The 14,975-nt window shown below is 36.9% G+C and overlaps 4 protein-coding genes and 1 non-coding gene across 8 annotated transcripts; 3 read left to right on the top strand and 2 right to left on the bottom strand.

Moving 5' to 3' along the window:
* The first annotated feature begins 652 nt into the window (after positions 1-652).
* On the top strand, positions 653-1,585 carry LOC117616035 (cysteine-rich and transmembrane domain-containing protein WIH2-like). Of its 2 annotated transcripts, XM_034345232.1 has the most exons (4): positions 653-717; positions 850-944; positions 1,200-1,359; positions 1,450-1,585. In XM_034345232.1, the coding sequence occupies exons 2-4, from the start codon at positions 887-889 to the stop codon at positions 1,493-1,495; spliced, it is 264 nt and encodes an 87-aa protein (XP_034201123.1). In that variant the 5' UTR covers positions 653-717; positions 850-886; the 3' UTR covers positions 1,496-1,585. The 2 variants fall into 2 exon arrangements, with proteins under 2 accessions (XP_034201123.1, XP_034201122.1); XM_034345231.1 differs by lacking the exon at positions 653-717 and having other exon boundaries at positions 801-944.
* Positions 1,586-1,975: 390 nt separating this feature from the next.
* LOC117614629 (protein PHLOEM PROTEIN 2-LIKE A10-like) lies at positions 1,976-4,637 on the top strand. Of its 2 annotated transcripts, XR_004583896.1 has the most exons (4): positions 1,976-3,652; positions 3,927-4,025; positions 4,123-4,202; positions 4,316-4,637. XR_004583896.1 is itself a non-coding variant. In XM_034343503.1 (2 exons), the coding sequence occupies exon 2, from the start codon at positions 2,351-2,353 to the stop codon at positions 3,605-3,607; it is 1,257 nt and encodes a 418-aa protein (XP_034199394.1). In that variant the 5' UTR covers positions 1,983-2,103; positions 2,198-2,350; the 3' UTR covers positions 3,608-3,795. The 2 variants fall into 2 exon arrangements, 1 of the variants encoding a protein (XP_034199394.1); XM_034343503.1 differs by lacking the exons at positions 3,927-4,025; positions 4,123-4,202; positions 4,316-4,637 and having other exon boundaries at positions 1,983-2,103; positions 2,198-3,795.
* Positions 4,638-6,412: 1,775 nt separating this feature from the next.
* Positions 6,413-7,090, bottom strand: LOC117615291 (phytosulfokines 3-like). The gene is made up of 2 exons (XM_034344349.1): positions 6,808-7,090; positions 6,413-6,724 (listed from the first exon to the last, which is right to left on the bottom strand). Exons 1-2 carry the CDS (start codon positions 6,922-6,924, stop codon positions 6,587-6,589), a joined length of 255 nt encoding a protein of 84 aa, XP_034200240.1. The 5' UTR covers positions 6,925-7,090; the 3' UTR covers positions 6,413-6,586.
* Positions 7,091-10,470: 3,380 nt separating this feature from the next.
* Positions 10,471-10,542, bottom strand: TRNAD-GUC. Its single transcript has one exon. It is a non-coding gene; the product is annotated as a tRNA-Asp (tRNA).
* A 75-nt stretch (positions 10,543-10,617) lies between these two features.
* On the top strand, positions 10,618-14,561 carry LOC117637059 (uncharacterized protein KIAA0930 homolog). Of its 2 annotated transcripts, XM_034371826.1 has the most exons (12): positions 10,618-10,840; positions 10,923-11,112; positions 11,212-11,280; positions 11,371-11,477; positions 11,903-11,963; positions 12,107-12,166; positions 12,258-12,332; positions 12,484-12,636; positions 12,765-12,819; positions 13,066-13,182; positions 13,658-13,887; positions 14,256-14,561. In XM_034371826.1, the coding sequence occupies exons 1-12, from the start codon at positions 10,809-10,811 to the stop codon at positions 14,277-14,279; spliced, it is 1,173 nt and encodes a 390-aa protein (XP_034227717.1). In that variant the 5' UTR covers positions 10,618-10,808; the 3' UTR covers positions 14,280-14,561. The 2 variants fall into 2 exon arrangements, with proteins under 2 accessions (XP_034227717.1, XP_034227708.1); XM_034371817.1 differs by lacking the exon at positions 14,256-14,561 and having other exon boundaries at positions 13,658-14,244.
* The last annotated feature ends 414 nt before the right edge of the window (positions 14,562-14,975 follow it).

Below are 14,975 nucleotides of genomic sequence, written 5' to 3'. Positions count from 1 at the left end.
CATGATCGGCTCAGGGGGAGGAACAATCATCAACGCATTGTCATTTCTTTAAATATTCAGCACTTGCCTCGCCTCCTTCGTATATATTTAAAGGGTATAGCCGAACGGTTATACTTTTTAAATATTCTATTTGACTCGGGTCCGGATTATTGAAACGGCTCTGGTTGACCATGAGATTTCATGGACAGCCAACCTAACCCAAAAAGTTCAGTTTTGGGCTACAAAAATGTTGTGGTTGGCCTTGACCCACTGAGGGTGAAGAAAATTTTAATTAATCCGCTGCCACATATAAGGAAAAAATATATAACTGCCGCGTACGCAAATGTCATGGCTATGAAAGCTTTTGTTCATTTGTTAAGAAAAGTTTACAAGTAGCATTACTTATAATTAGTATTTAATTGAAGTAATTAAGCAATACATTTTGGCATAATGTTTTATCCAAACATTGTAATCGAAACTTTAATTGCGATGTCAAGGGTTTGATTGTTTTGTTAGCAAGCTTCATTTGGGTGTTTGTGTTTCTAATCGAATTTTTAGTTCTCATTTTTTGTGTCATGCATTGTGATTCCACAATTCTAGTCTTATAAATGAGAAACTCTAAAATTGGGAACATTGAGAGAGGATTAAGAGAGGAGAATCCGATTCTATAATAAATGGCCACGCTTTTTAATTGAAATCATATGAAGAAAACAATCCCAATCCTCTAAAACAATTAAGGTAAATACCGTGTGTTCATTATTACATTGCATGAATGAAGGCATGAAATCTATATATATATATATATGTGCATCTCATCTTCATTTTAGGTTCTATATCTATCTGCCCTCTTGGTGTTACTCTTGCTTTCAGAAAAAAGAAAAGAAGGTTAAAAACTCAAGTGGAAAAGATGAGTTACTATAATTCCAATCCTCAACCAGCCCCAGTCATTGCTGCCCCTCCTCAAGGTACTGTGTACGGTGTATATATAGTCCCTTTCTAATGAAGAATTTGTCAAATATTTACAACTCAGTTGCAGTGATCAGTTAGATTTTTCATACTTGTTTGGAGACAAACAATGGGTTTATAATTTTATTTGAATAGTCATAAAAGTGTATATTTTGAATTTTTATATATATTTGCTATCCTTGTTTTGTGGATGTTTTTTAAATATAATTTTGTTATAATTTCTGGATCAATCAAATGGGTTGTACTTGTCGTAGGTTATGGTGGTTATCCTCCACCTGGATATACAGCACAAGGCTATCCTCAGCCTCCTCCGCCGCCTCAAGTAATTTATCAACCTCCTCCATCACCACCACCACCACCACCAACAGAAACACAATCTAAATCTAAATCCAATAATGGTTGCTTGCAAGGATGGTAATTAGCTATATCTCTGTTTCTCTCTCAAATTGTTTAATCTGCAGTTGGTTCATGTTGCTTAAATTTATGTAATTTTTATGTTTGCAGTTTGGCTGGTCTTTGTTGTTGCTGCTGTTTGGAGATTTGCTTCTGAAAAGGGTGCTTCATTTCATACATTTGAATTTGATCTTGTAGTGTTTGCTGTCATTGAAATGAAATAACCATATGAAGTTTCATGAGACCATATCGGGACTTGTTTTGGAATTTCTTGGCAATCAATCTAAGCGGTAAAACTTTTGGATCACTGACGCCCTCTAGATCATGATCACACGGTTGAAAACGAAATATGCTTTTGAGCCATAAAATTTTCATTTGCAATAAACCGAAATGGAAAATTTCATTTTCAACCCAAAAAAGAAAAAGGGCTGGATATTTTTATATTATTTTTCTTGAAGATTTTAAGAATTATTATTTTTGGTGAATTTAAGAAAATATTTGGGGACATAAAATTTCAACAAGTGTGCTAGATTTAAAAGAAAATAAAAATCCTTCGTCATTTAAAACAAAATACAAGATGTTCCTGGTCAATGCGGTTTTTTCAGTTATTCATCGTCGCGGTCATTCTATCCAATCAGCGAAAGAGGCCATTTAATTAATAAAATAAAATAAATATTTATGGCAGGGGCGTCCAGCTCTCTCTTCTGCGAGACTGGAAAGTCCGCCGTCTCCTCGCTCTCTCTCTCACACGCACAAATCGATCATGTAAGTCACAATGGTTCGTCTTCTCATCGAGCTCTGGTTTTAATTTCTTCAACCAATATCTGATCTTTGTATTTATTGCGATTTCAAACCCCAGAAACCCTAGAATTTATCGATCCAAGAATCGATATTTAGTCCCCAATCCATTGGACCACATCGACACCCCATTTCGTCAATTATTGTCAGTTGATTTCCCAAGATCACCTTCAAAAGCCCAAGCTTTTAGGCTTTCCTCTGTGTTTGGGCTCAAATGGAAGTTGGGCTCGTCACGAAAGGCTTGAATTTCTCTCGGCGGAGAAAGAGATGGCTTTTCGCACTTGCAGCTCTTGGCGTGTCCGGTTATGGTGCTTATAGGGTTTATAACTTGCCCTCTGTGGTCAGGAAGAGGAAGAGGTTCGTGAAGCTCTTAGGAGCCCTAATTTCTGTGGCCGAGATGGTCTCTGATTCGGCTGAGACCATCGGCATTGTCTCCAAGGACTTGAAGGAGTTTCTACGTTCTGATTCAGACGAAATGCCCGAGAGTTTAGTGCAAATTTCCAAAATTGCGAGGTCGGAGGAGTTCTCTGGGTCGCTGAGTAAGCTTACAGAGGCTATGACGGTTGGGATTGTTCGAGGGTGTAAATTGGGGATGGAAAATCAGAGTGAATCAGAAACGGGTTTGGGGAATTCGAGCTTTTCCGATAGGGTTTTGGAGAAGGTTTTCTCTACAGCCGGGACAGGGTTCGTTTCTGTTGTGGTTGGGAGCTTTGCGAGGAACTTGATTCGGGGTTTTTACTCCAATGATCAATCAGTCGATAATTCCAGTTCGTCCAGGTCAAGTTTATCGGATGTGCCTAGATGGGTTAATGTGGTTTGCAGTGATAGAAGTAAGGAGCTCATGGCAAATTGCATACAGGTTTTCGTAAGCACTGCAGTTGCAGTGTACCTTGACAAAACGAAGGATATCAATTTCATTGATGAAATGTTTGATGGATTGACCAATTCCAAGCATCAAAACAAAGTAAGGGACGTTCTGGTTTCTCTTTGTAATGGTGCTGTGGAAACGGTCGTCAGAACTTCTCACCAAGTTTTGACGAGTTCAAGCTCGAATTCGTGTTCTTTCTCCATTGTTGATCAGAATGAAGGTCTAAGTGGAACTACAGACCAGTGCTTGGAGCAAGAAGTATCTGCAGGGCAGCCAAAGGAGGGAACTTCATTGGATGTTATTCAGAGTAGTGGGTGGGTCGGCAAGGTTTCATCTACATTGGCAGTGCCAAGCAATAGGAAGTTTGTTCTTGATGTGACAGGGAGGGTGACATTTGAGACAGTACGTTCTCTTGTTGAATTTATGTTGTGGACGGTGTTAGATGGCTTGAAAAGAAGTGTTAATGTACTTCATGGGGAGGTTGAAGACAGGGGATTGCAAGTCATCAGATACTTCAGTGGAAAGTCGTCCGTTATAGTTACCATATGTCTTGTTTTGCATTTATATATCCTGAGTGGTACTAGAGTTCTCTTCACTGCTTAATTTGGTGGCTTTATCTCTCCCTTGTAAGAAGCTCCTATCAGGGAGGTATGGCTCCCCTTGGAGAAGGTTATGTATGTATTGTATATCTGTCTGTTAATTGACATGGGATAAAAAGGGGTTTATGACTTCATGGGGATGCATGATTTGAGTTTCAGGAAAATTTATTACCTTTTTGTCCTTTAATTTTTCATTTTAACCTCCTTGAGTAAATGCATCTATACATACATGTCTGAATGTTGCTGGAATGCATATTATCTGTCACATTCTGTTAATTACTTATAATTGCTCTGTACTAAAAAAATTCATTACATTGTGCTAGCTGTTCATATGTTTAAATCTGGAAATGGAGAGAGTTGGTGGTCCAAGACTCCAAGGTGTCACCATATATATCCATGCCATTCCCCCTTCACATGGATAAGTAAGAATTCAATCCCTTATAATATTCTGCTTGTTGACTAGAAACATTAGGAAATGTGATTACTCTGGAACTATACCTAATTTAGTGTCTCTGGTAGAAATAAGATTTGTGTAGGAAATGGATGATTGAAGCAGTGATCAATGCTGTTGCAGGGAAGAATGTAGTTTTTTGAAACAAGTAATGATTCTTTTCCATTAAGGTCATCTGAGATACTTTATAAATGGGAAGTGGAATTGGATTGTAACAGCCAATTGAATTCATTGATAAATGGATCAAATTGCCACTTTCAGGACATCCTGCCATTACAAAAGCTTGGTGCTAGTGGTGGCCTCTGTTCCCTTTATTTGAGGTGACAGACGTTTGAGTTCCTTTGACCCCTTTTATCAAACCATTATATTTTGTATATGTTAGAGTTTCTGCTTCAAGCAGGTCTGGACAACTCGTACTCTGTTTCAAACATCCAGAGAGAAGTAGAAATAGTTCAAAAGAAATTCCCTTTTGAGTAAATGGCCGTTCAGAAATGGTTGTAAAGCCAACATATTTGTAAAACTCCATCAAATTCTCCTTGTGCTTAATTAGGTCATTTTCCAATCATCTTTACGGCTTTTGGGATTTTGAATCTGTGATCACAGGATTGTGGGTTATGAATTTTCTTCTTTGTGAGATCAGATCAGATGCATGCACAGCACCAGATGGCATCAGTATGTCAAATGGTGGTGGTTCAAAATGCATTAGTTTATCCGGGGATTTTCTGAAGGCAGCCAGCAAAACCCATTTAGACTTTTTATTTTATTATATCACAGCCGTGTTTGACACTCTGCTTTTCGTGCTTAGCTAATATGCATTGTTTACCACATTTTCATCATGCTTTCGTTGACCATCGTTGACCACATATGAACTGTGTTTTAGTGACATCTACTCCCTCTCCACCAGGCTGCAATCTTATTCGCACTTGAGCTTTTTGGTAACTTCCTAGTGGATTCATTGAAACATTTCCTATCAGCCACATTTTCCATGCAACTCTCTTAGTTACTTTATGTTATGTATAAAAGAAAAGATTGTTGCTCAACGAAACTTAAAATTAAGTGAGTGTATTTTATGATCTAAGTATATTTTAATATTTAAATTAAAATATCAAATTAACTAAGTACATTCTATTTAACTACCAAAAATATCTTTGATACACATTAAACAGTACAAAACTCATTTATTAATTTAAATATTAGGTTGATGATGACACCAGTAAATACCAATGAACACTCAGTAGTGGTTGGTGAACGGTCGATAATTTTTTGGAATTTTATGCTGTGAATTTATAAATAAACTATAAAGGCGCTATATATATATAGCTAATAGGTAATAGGAAAGTGAAAAATACAAGTTGCTCAATAGCTTAAAAGGTTCTTTGAACAGTGTATGCAAATACTATTGTGCGATTTTCTCCTTCTGATTGTAATAAGATTTGAAATTTCTGAGAACTTATCTCCTTGCCTAATATTCTTTTACTACTTTGTGGGAATTGACTGCATTTGTTGATGAACTATGCATGCTGACCATACATGACATAGAAGAATAAAAATACAATATTGTGTTTTTGTTTTCATTATGAAATTGTCTGGAATAACTTCCATTTGGGGTAGAGTTTTGAATTAGGGTTGAATATGATGAGTAGGGTGTACTTATTAAAATTAAATTTGATTCACAATTCAATATATATTCTTTTTGATCATTTTATATTAAGGTAAATTAGTAATTCAATAAATAGTTTAGTAGTAAGGTACTCAATTAATTTTAGAGTTCGTTTAGCATCACTCAAAGAAAAATGTGGCAAAACAATGGCTAGCAATTTATTTCATTTGATCGAAAATTACATATTACATCAAGATTTAATTTAAACTCTTAAAACAAATTTGGTTTATTAACTAAAATGAGGAGTTAGTAATTTCTTAATTCCGATCGCCCAACATTGCTAAGATAAAGAAACCAAGCACCAAAGTCCGCAGTGCTTGACTTTTCAGTGTAAATTTTGTACCAGCAAAATGGAAGCTCATGACTTGTCGTGTATTTAACCTTTACTAGCAAAATGGAAACCAATTTCGTTTTGCTCAAAGCACATAACTAAAAAAGGAAATCATGCGTAGGCTTAGGAAAGTTGGTTATAGTGGACGTGCTCCTCACTCTACACCCAAATTTGAATCCCCTTCTCCGTAGTTAGATTAGATTAAAGTAGAAAATCGATTCTATAAAATATATATATATATATATATAATTTTTTTTAAAAGGGGAACCAGAGTTTCCCAATTTTTTTTCCTTGGGATATAAAGAAAGAGAATTTCCTGAATTTGGGAAAATCTGCAAAAAGATTGAACTGTGGGGAGGGACCAGTCTGATCTGAAGTTCCCATGGCAAAAATAACACAGAGAACGTATTATTTTTTCTTATCAATTGTCATCAACATGATGTATTTGTAACAACAGATGTCTTATTGCATGGCCTTTCACCATTAGAAAAGAAAAAAATAGACATAATTGATTGGTTACACAACAGAGATACAGAGAAGTTCATGGTTTGTGCTTCTGTGTGTAAATATAATCCACATGAGCCGCAAGAGTCCTTCTCATGAGGCACTCCTCCATCTCTAACCCTGCGCAGCTGATCTCCCCACCATCCTCAACAGCAATTGCCTCTGCTTCTTTGTCCTGAACATATTCATAAAAAAATTTGATTATCAGAAAGAAAAAAAGAAGAATTAATGACAGAAAAGTAGATTAAAACACCATACTTGTTGTTGGGTTTTCAGGGCGGCGTTGGTGAAAGCAGGGTCTGGACGAGCAGCAAGGCTGAGTTGAAAGCTCAGGAGGAGAGCTATGGTGAAAAGTGTGGCGATAAGCTTAGCCATTTTTCTTTTCTTTCTTGTGTTGTAATTTTGACTCTGTGTTTGGAGAATTTATAGTGGGTTTTGCATGTCCAATTGGATGGTGACTCGTTGACGGGTTTAGATGATTGGAGCAGAGCCAATTGGCACTATTGGCTCTACCAGAATCTACAACAAAATCTCTCTGTGTTAATCTTCATCTTTAACTATGGTAACAGAAAAGAAAACAAAATTTATGAGAATATTGTAACCAAAGAAAAGCATTTATGAAAATGATCTAGAAACAGATTCATTTGTCCAAAAAAAACACATCAAATCAAAGTGAAGAAGAAAGATATTTGCTTATGCAGTACGCGTTTTCTGAAGCCATATTAATCACATATCAAAGAGAGGGTTTAATTATAATACGAACAATATTCATTTGAAAGGTGGATGTTAGACAAAGTGACGGTGGGTTGGCTTATATCCATCCATCTACAGTCTACTACGGTGACACGGTGTGTTAGTTATTTTTCCCAAATTGACTAAACTCCATGAACAAAACAAAAATGGTAATTCCGCGATTGCAGAAAGTATTAAAACACTGATTGCAGTCTGCAGATAGGATCATGTCAATGGAAATATCATTTGCCAAGCAAAGCAACGTGGCCCTCTTACAATTGGGCCTAAATTCTAACAAAATCCAAGAGCATTGGTATTTGGAATTGGGCCTCCAAACAGGAAAGTGCTCTGTCTTTCAACTTTGAAAACAGTCTATTGGCATGCACTTTTTTGGGTCAGTCAATCTTCAAGGAAACATTTTCTGTCGATCACATTTCTCTTCCGCATGCGCTCAGGAGCACATAGTCCCATACCTACACAACACACACCCTCTAAAGTTGACTTTTTTTACGGTCTGGTTCTCTCTCTCTCTCTCGATGAGGTCATGGATATGATGGAACTCACTCTGATTACCTTTGAGTCTCATCATTATCTTCATCCGTTCTTTAATATATTCGCAGCTTCCTCCTTCATATCCATTGTGTTCATGATTAATTTACATAAACATGCTTCCTTTTTTTAAGCATAGTGGAGAAGTGAGATGCCCCTACCTACAGCTCTATGCCAGTTTCACAAAAATTCGTAAGTGCAATTTACAAGTTCACCCTCCACACACAGACACTGAGCAATTATGCAGTGGAGAATAACAAAATTAGGGTTCTCCTGAAAAAAAAGAAGAAAAAAAAGAAGGGATATGCTTTCAAATAGTCTTATTATATCGATATCATCATCACATGTTGTCGATATTTTCTCATTATATCGATAACTAATCTCTGTAACTCTATTTGGACTTGCGATGTGCAACTAAGAATAATTCATTTATGGTACTTACGTATCCACTTAGCTTGTAACTATTTTTTCTTTTTTTTGATTTAACTTGATAACAAAGGAAAGATAACATCATAATGCTTGGTATGAGTATATTCATAGAAAGTTAGAAACAGCATATGATTCAGCTCTTTTTTCCTGTTAGGTCTGTATTTTTGTATTTTAGCAAGATGTCGTTAGTTGCCCAACCAGCCATAAACGACAGCAATGCGAATAAATATTTACAAATGTCACATTAAATTATCTAGCCTAAAGCAATACATATTTGTAATTCTGCAAACTGTTAAGGGCATCTATTGGAATTTCAACTTATAATCATTCACAAGCCTTATATGAGGCCCCCTTAAGAAATGCTTATAGCCTATAGTTTTCTCAACCCCCTCTCTCACTATGCGGCTAGCTACCCCAACCTAATTCCATCTCCAAAATTTCATGGCCACCACCACCTCCTCCTCCAACTTCTTCAATCTCCGGTCAACTACTACTTCAGTCCACCCCAAGTCCCGGCCCTTGTCGAGCCACGGCTCATCACACGGTTGTGCCAAGGTTGATGGGGTGGCTATGTGGCTCATTAACAGTGTCACAACTTGTTTCTTTGCATCCTTAGAGAGGTGCTCTTGCATCCGTATCGCCACGCAAGACGACGGCGATGACTGCAACGACTTGCCATTGATTTTTAACGACGGGAATCTTCGATATGAGGCTGAGGCGACCACCAGCCGGAGGAGAACAGGCAAAGGGAAGAAGGGTATTGCTGGAGGACCATGCTAACCGATCGAGCACCAAAGTTGTGTTAAATTATGTGTAACAAGTCAATCAAATCTCTTCTCTTCACTTTTTTGGTAAGTGGCATCAAATATGGGGGCTGGCTTCTCTTGCAATTGTGAACGTTTGTTGGTTATGGTTTTTGGAAGGGTTGGAATATAATTATGAACATCAAAGAGGACTTATGTTAATTAAATTACTGCTTTTGAATATGTGATATGAACATGAAATTAATATATTTGAATCTGCATATATTTTTTATTTGCAACTCTGTTCTTCTTTTGTTTAGCAACCTTGAAATTATTATTTTAATTTACTGTAATAATGTTGATAATTTCCCAATTATTATTTTAATTTCATAGCAGAAAGAAATGGAGCAAAAAAAAAGCAAATCCAGCAGCAAAAGGCACTTTAAATATATTCAAATCTTTTTTTTTTCTCCATGATTTTGAATCATGCTGTCATTTCATTTCATTTATCATCATCATGTTGCTTCATTGCCCAAAGTTTCTTTTACTTTTTTGTTTTCTCTTTTCCCCTTAATCACGTACAATCAAAACCCAAAGAATCCAAAGCAAACAAGACCTTTATTTATCTGTCTGCCTTTAACTAGTGTAATGCAAGCAAACAAAGAGAATTAAGCGAAGACAATGACCCAATTTCTTTTTTATGGTAAAGGGTCACGTCTAACAGCATCATTATTAACCTCCAATTCCACCACTCTTCTTACTAATGGAGTGTTAGTTGGATTGGCTCAATCTCAAGTGCTTCTGGGTTTAAACTCCCGCAGTATCCGTGTGTGTGAGTTTTTTCCCATTTTCTTCCCTAACTTTGGCAAAAAAATATCCCATTATACTCTTTTCTTTTTTGTAGGTGCCACCATTTAAGTACTAGAGTTATAAAAAAAGAAAAAGAAAGAGAGAGAAGTTATGCTTTCTTTATTCAAACCTGATATTCTTATGCACTCTCAATCAAATCTTATCTATATTTCCCATCAAAATCTTCAAGTTAGCATAAAACCAAAGTGAATTTCGGCTGCATATGCTCATGAGTTGGTTTGCTTCAACTTTTTCCATATAAAAGTGCTTCCAACACAGTGACACTTTCCAGTCAAAAAAAACTCAGCACTCAATTTGAATATGTACGGAAGGTTTTGTGGGGTTCAAGGCAAAAGAAATTTTACGTTATTGAGCAGTAAATAAACACAGCAAGAAGAACAATATGGATATTTTACTGTCTACTTTACTCCAATATAAAACATTGAGCAAAATGAAAAAGAGAGAAAGAACTAGGCCCCGTTTTTCGACCCAAAGAAAAAAGACAAGAACTTGGATTTGAAATAAAAAGGAAAGCCTGTAGATGAGTTCATCAACATGGATTGAAATTTCTAGCCCAACTGGTTATGGTCCAAAGGTGTTTTGGCCCAAAAAATATAAGCGCCGTTGCCGGGGATCGAACCCGGGTCACCCGCGTGACAGGCGGGAATACTTACCACTATACTACAACGACCTTGTTGATATTATTATTAATGAAAATATATATAATATGCAAACATAAAACTACGCCAAAGTCCATAGTGACGCAAGTCATCCCTGCGACTCTCTGTCAGGTGGAATACAATTACAGAGCGGCAGATCACCGAGTGAAGTCATCATAGCTCGTCACCATAACCAACCACCCTTTGCTACCTCCTAGCTGCCTCTAGCTGCTATTCTCCTACTCATATTATTGGTTACAGAGAGAGAGAGAAGCAAAAACTCACAAATCAAATCGAAATGCTCCGCGATGGAGAAGAAACCCCCTCCAGGTACGCGCGTCTTTGATTTTTGTTGATTTTTGTTTGCTTCTCGGGAATTTTAGATTTCATAAGCTCCCTCTTTGTTTCGTAGATTCGAATTGTTGAGCATGGTGAAGAAGCATTCGAGCTTGTTAGGGAAAACCGTAGTTGACGCGGACGATGTTTCCGATGTCGAAATGGACCACAAATTTTGGCATGATGTATTGGATTTGTATTTCATTCGTGGCAAGGACTCCAGGGGACGCCAGGACGATGATCTCGTGTTCTTTGTCAGAAAATTGGTACCATTTTAATTTTTTCAATTTTTGCTTAATTACATTGCCATTTAAGTTCCTTTTTTAGTTTTAGCTTCATTGATTGAATTGTTGCTTTGTGGGCAGAGCTCTTATGGGCATGGTTCCAGTGACGAAAGTGTTTCTCCTTACTTTGTACGCAGGTGGGCACCTAAGGTAAAACCCAGTTTCAGAACCGCTTTGAATTTTGTTAAAAGTCATGAGCTTGTTAATGGGAGATAACTGGTACTTACTTTTATCAAACAGTTGGATAATTTGATCGGTGAAAATAATGTGGAGGTGGATTGGAGGCGTTCGTATTACTTGAACTTGATTGCTCACACTTCATTTACTGTCACAGTGGCTATTTGCAGGTAGATTCTCCTTTTCATTTGTGTCCAGTTTGTTTTGTTCTTGTAAATTACACGCCCAAGACACAACATTCTCTTATTGAGTATATGTCTGTGTACTCTTATCTTGTCTAGCGGTAATCTGCATATGTGAACTGTGTTTGTTCATTAAAATGACGATCAACCGCACTTTTGGAAACACAACCCTGACTGAGAAATTTGAGTATGTTGCTCATAGAGTTTTCTTGTTGCTTTCAGTCACTGATTGTAGTCTCTCTGGACTAAAACTTTTCTTTGCTCCAGTTTATTTATCCCAAAATTTTAGAAAAAGTAACCAATGGCTTTAGTTAGATGTATTTCGTAGAACTTCTAGTGGAATATTCTTATGTGCTTTTCTTTTTCACCAGAGCTTTGCAATGCTAGAAGTTAAAATAAGTGTTGATTTTCAGTCATCAGGACCTTCGGAATCATCAAGCTGAGCAGGGTACACCATTATCTCCAATATATAAGGTATGCACTGCCTAAGATTGCTGTATCTAAGTATGTCTTAGTAAGCTTCCTTTTACGGTATCTTATTAGTGCAAAATTTGCAAAAAAGTTTGCATATTGCATAACAGTCTAAGTTTTCCATATAACATGTGGCATCTCTGCAGGTCGTAAAGACTGTTTATGCATCTCCAAGCCGTGTCAATTTTCAATTGGACTCAAGAAAGGTTAGTTTAGGTATTTTCTGATAATTCTGATATCACGGAATCATTCTTTTTATTCCACTTCATTCTGACACTGTCGCTAACATTTCTCTAGGAAGTGGAGACAACACCTGCTTATCCAGATATTTGTTTCGCAATCGATGACTTCGACTCCACTTTTGATGCTGTGGTAAAGGGCCTATTGTAGCTTTCACGTTTCTAAATCTTATATCTGCCAGAGTTTTAAACACCCTTGCATGTAACTCTTTCAGTTGCTTGCATTCTAACATGTCTACAATTTATAATGTTGCAAGAAATGATTGTATTTCTTGGTTTTTCAGGTCTTGACTGAAACGGACCATTGCTATTGTGTAATTCTCAATGCACATGATGGGGCAGCATTTCCCAGGGTAAAGGAAGAAGATGGTTGCAGTTCCAGTGATAGTTCCTCTTTGAGGGTCGAGACTAATTCTTCAAAGACAAAAAATACTAAGGTTTCCTTTAAATCTCTCTTCACATGCCAGAATTACCATTAGATATGAGATAGGTGCAATCCCCTCACACGCTCTTACTTCAAGGACTACTCTGTATACATTCTGATTTGCTGGTATCGTGATTGCAGCTGACTCTTTTTTCAGGATTTGTCAGCTATCAAATGGTTCGGGATGCATATGATGGTACGTTTTCCTACAGATCACTCAATTTCTGTTGTTTCACTTAAACCTAATTCTTTGTTTACTTTCATTTATAGAGCAGTTTGATTCATATTAGTCCATTAAGATTGGAGTTCCACACAAACTATATAGTTTGAAGAATACATTAAATAGGTTTTCAAACATCATTTATTTAACTTTCTACAGTCTCCCAGGGTATGGGATGTCAGAATATTGCTTTATTCACACATCTCTGTCTCTCTCTTACAGCTGGCAAGTCTCGATTTGGGAACCTTCTTGGTCATTCCCCTGGCAAACAAGACAGACTTTACATGAAAGGTCCTGGAGGACGGGGTGAAGTTGAAGTAGCTGTTTCCGGTGTTGCAGGTAAGGGATCTTTTCTCTATAATTGACTGATGGAAGAAAGTTTTCTACTTCATTTCTTGTTCTTTATGTTCTAGAGGAAATGTAACTGTAAAATGTTCCTTTCTGGAAAAATAAAATATAAAAAACTTTGTTGACATTTTTCGGTTGGATGTTTACTGTTTTTGTAAATAGCTCAGGTGGAGATTGATTATGACGTTACTAGCACTTTCTAAGTAGATAGAGGTTTTATAGGTCTGAATGAAAATTATATTATACCTGACAAATTAGGATTAGTTGCTGAGTCAATTTTCTTGTCTGTTTTAGGAGGAAATTAATATTATTAGTTTGGCACATATTGCAATTTGTTTTTCATGCAAAATACATCTGGTTTTATGTTTCCTACTTGCTCTGTGACAAAGTTACGAGTTTTATCAAATAATTGATTCTATGATGTGAGCATTGGTGCATGTACTGAAGGTAGATGTTGTGTTATCAGATCAAAGCCAACAAGATCTAGGTCCTTTTTCACCTGTTATATCCAAGCAAGGATTTGGAATTGGCTCCATTGTTCGTAAAGCGGCTTCTGTTGCATCTGTGGCTGCAAAGAATGCCTATGCAGCTGCTGCTTCTAGCCATAGTTTTGATGATGAGATGGTACCTCTCAAATGCTGCTTAATGTCCATTACATTACCCTGGGAACACATTGCATATGATCTTCTCTTTAAGGTGAGGTTGTTGTTCCCAGCTGCTAATGAATGAAACAGATATACTTTTGGGTAATTGTATTTGTGTTAAAATTGCTCCTGCTCTCGGCCCTTCGTTACCTACAAGTCTCTGATTGGCGCTTCAGAGTTGCTCTTTCCTCCATTTTCTTAAATAAAATAAGAGCACAAGCAAGGTTGAAAATCTGTTGTTCGACTTTTGTATTATTTTGTGGGTTTACTTGAGGTGTTATTAACTTAGCTGATAACCGGAACTTTCCAGATACTGCAATAACAGGCAGCAATAAATAAATAATAATTTATAAAATAAAAAATATCACTCTTTCCATGCTTTGAAGAGCACTAAATTTAGTCCTCATTTGTGAAACTCAGGGTACTCCTCCAGTAAACTTGTAAGCCTGCATCTTATGTACTTCTCACTGGTGATGAATATCATAAATGAGTATGCACCTGCAAGAGGCAAACGTGAGACGAGCAGAGATGTCCTGTGATCATTGTAAAGATTGTAGTCCACTTGTATATGGAGACCTCTTGCTCTCCGTATGCGCATACGGTGCTGGCCTAGATTTGTTTGTAATTAAATGTATTGTACAACACTATTTTTTCTCTCCTTTTTGTTTCTGTTTACAAAACTCAGCAACATCTTCATGATCAATATACTTTTCCAGGTTCAGTGAACATTTGGCTCGATATTATATATATTGGGGAGTGGAAGCACTTTGTCTATAGTATATATGTTATTGAATGGCTATAATATCTTATATGCCCTAGTTTTATTTGCAATCATGACCTAGTCCTCCTCGTATGCTTTTGATTACATAGGGATCTCGACTTTTGTAGCTTTTGAGGTTCGATTCTTTTAGGCCAGTTTCAGACAGAGGGATGTCCATGTAGCCTCTTGAATATCAACCAGATCAAAACGACGTCAAGCAAAGCGACAAATATACTATTGTTTTCATCTCTTTAGACTTTAGCTCCCTCTATCTGGTTACTTTAGGCCATGTTTGTAATGTTGAATCCAATGAAACATGGCTCTCGTGCTGGCCTGTTGTAGGTTTAGCAATCGAAAGAAGACGAAGACAAAGCGGAGAA

This window comes from Prunus dulcis, chromosome 1 (genome assembly GCF_902201215.1).
Source record: "Prunus dulcis chromosome 1, ALMONDv2, whole genome shotgun sequence".
NCBI lineage: Eukaryota > Viridiplantae > Streptophyta > Magnoliopsida > Rosales > Rosaceae > Prunus > Prunus dulcis.
Note: the sequence above shows the minus strand (reverse complement) of the source record. Positions and strands in the feature narration are given on the sequence as shown.

Excerpts from the sequence above, each read along its gene's own strand:
- LOC117637059 (XM_034371817.1), top strand. The coding sequence starts at position 10,809 with ATGCTCCGCGATGGAGAAGAAACCCCCTCCAG. Across the intron at positions 12,637-12,764 it reads CAAAGACAAAAAATACTAAG|CTGACTCTTTTTTCAGGATT; the intron begins GTTTCCTTTAAA and ends TCGTGATTGCAG. Across the intron at positions 13,183-13,657 it reads AGCTGTTTCCGGTGTTGCAG|ATCAAAGCCAACAAGATCTA; the intron begins GTAAGGGATCTT and ends TTGTGTTATCAG.
- LOC117615291 (XM_034344349.1), bottom strand. The coding sequence starts at position 6,924 with ATGGCTAAGCTTATCGCCACACTTTTCACCATAGCTCTCCTCCTGAGC. Across the intron at positions 6,725-6,807 it reads CCCTGAAAACCCAACAACAA|GACAAAGAAGCAGAGGCAAT; the intron begins GTATGGTGTTTT and ends GAATATGTTCAG.
- LOC117616035 (XM_034345232.1), top strand. The coding sequence starts at position 887 with ATGAGTTACTATAATTCCAATCCTCAACCAGCCCCAGTCATTGCTGCC. Across the intron at positions 945-1,199 it reads CATTGCTGCCCCTCCTCAAG|GTTATGGTGGTTATCCTCCA; the intron begins GTACTGTGTACG and ends TACTTGTCGTAG. Across the intron at positions 1,360-1,449 it reads AATGGTTGCTTGCAAGGATG|TTTGGCTGGTCTTTGTTGTT; the intron begins GTAATTAGCTAT and ends TTATGTTTGCAG.
- LOC117614629 (XM_034343503.1), top strand. The coding sequence starts at position 2,351 with ATGGAAGTTGGGCTCGTCACGAAAGGCTTGAATTTCTCTCGGCGGAGA.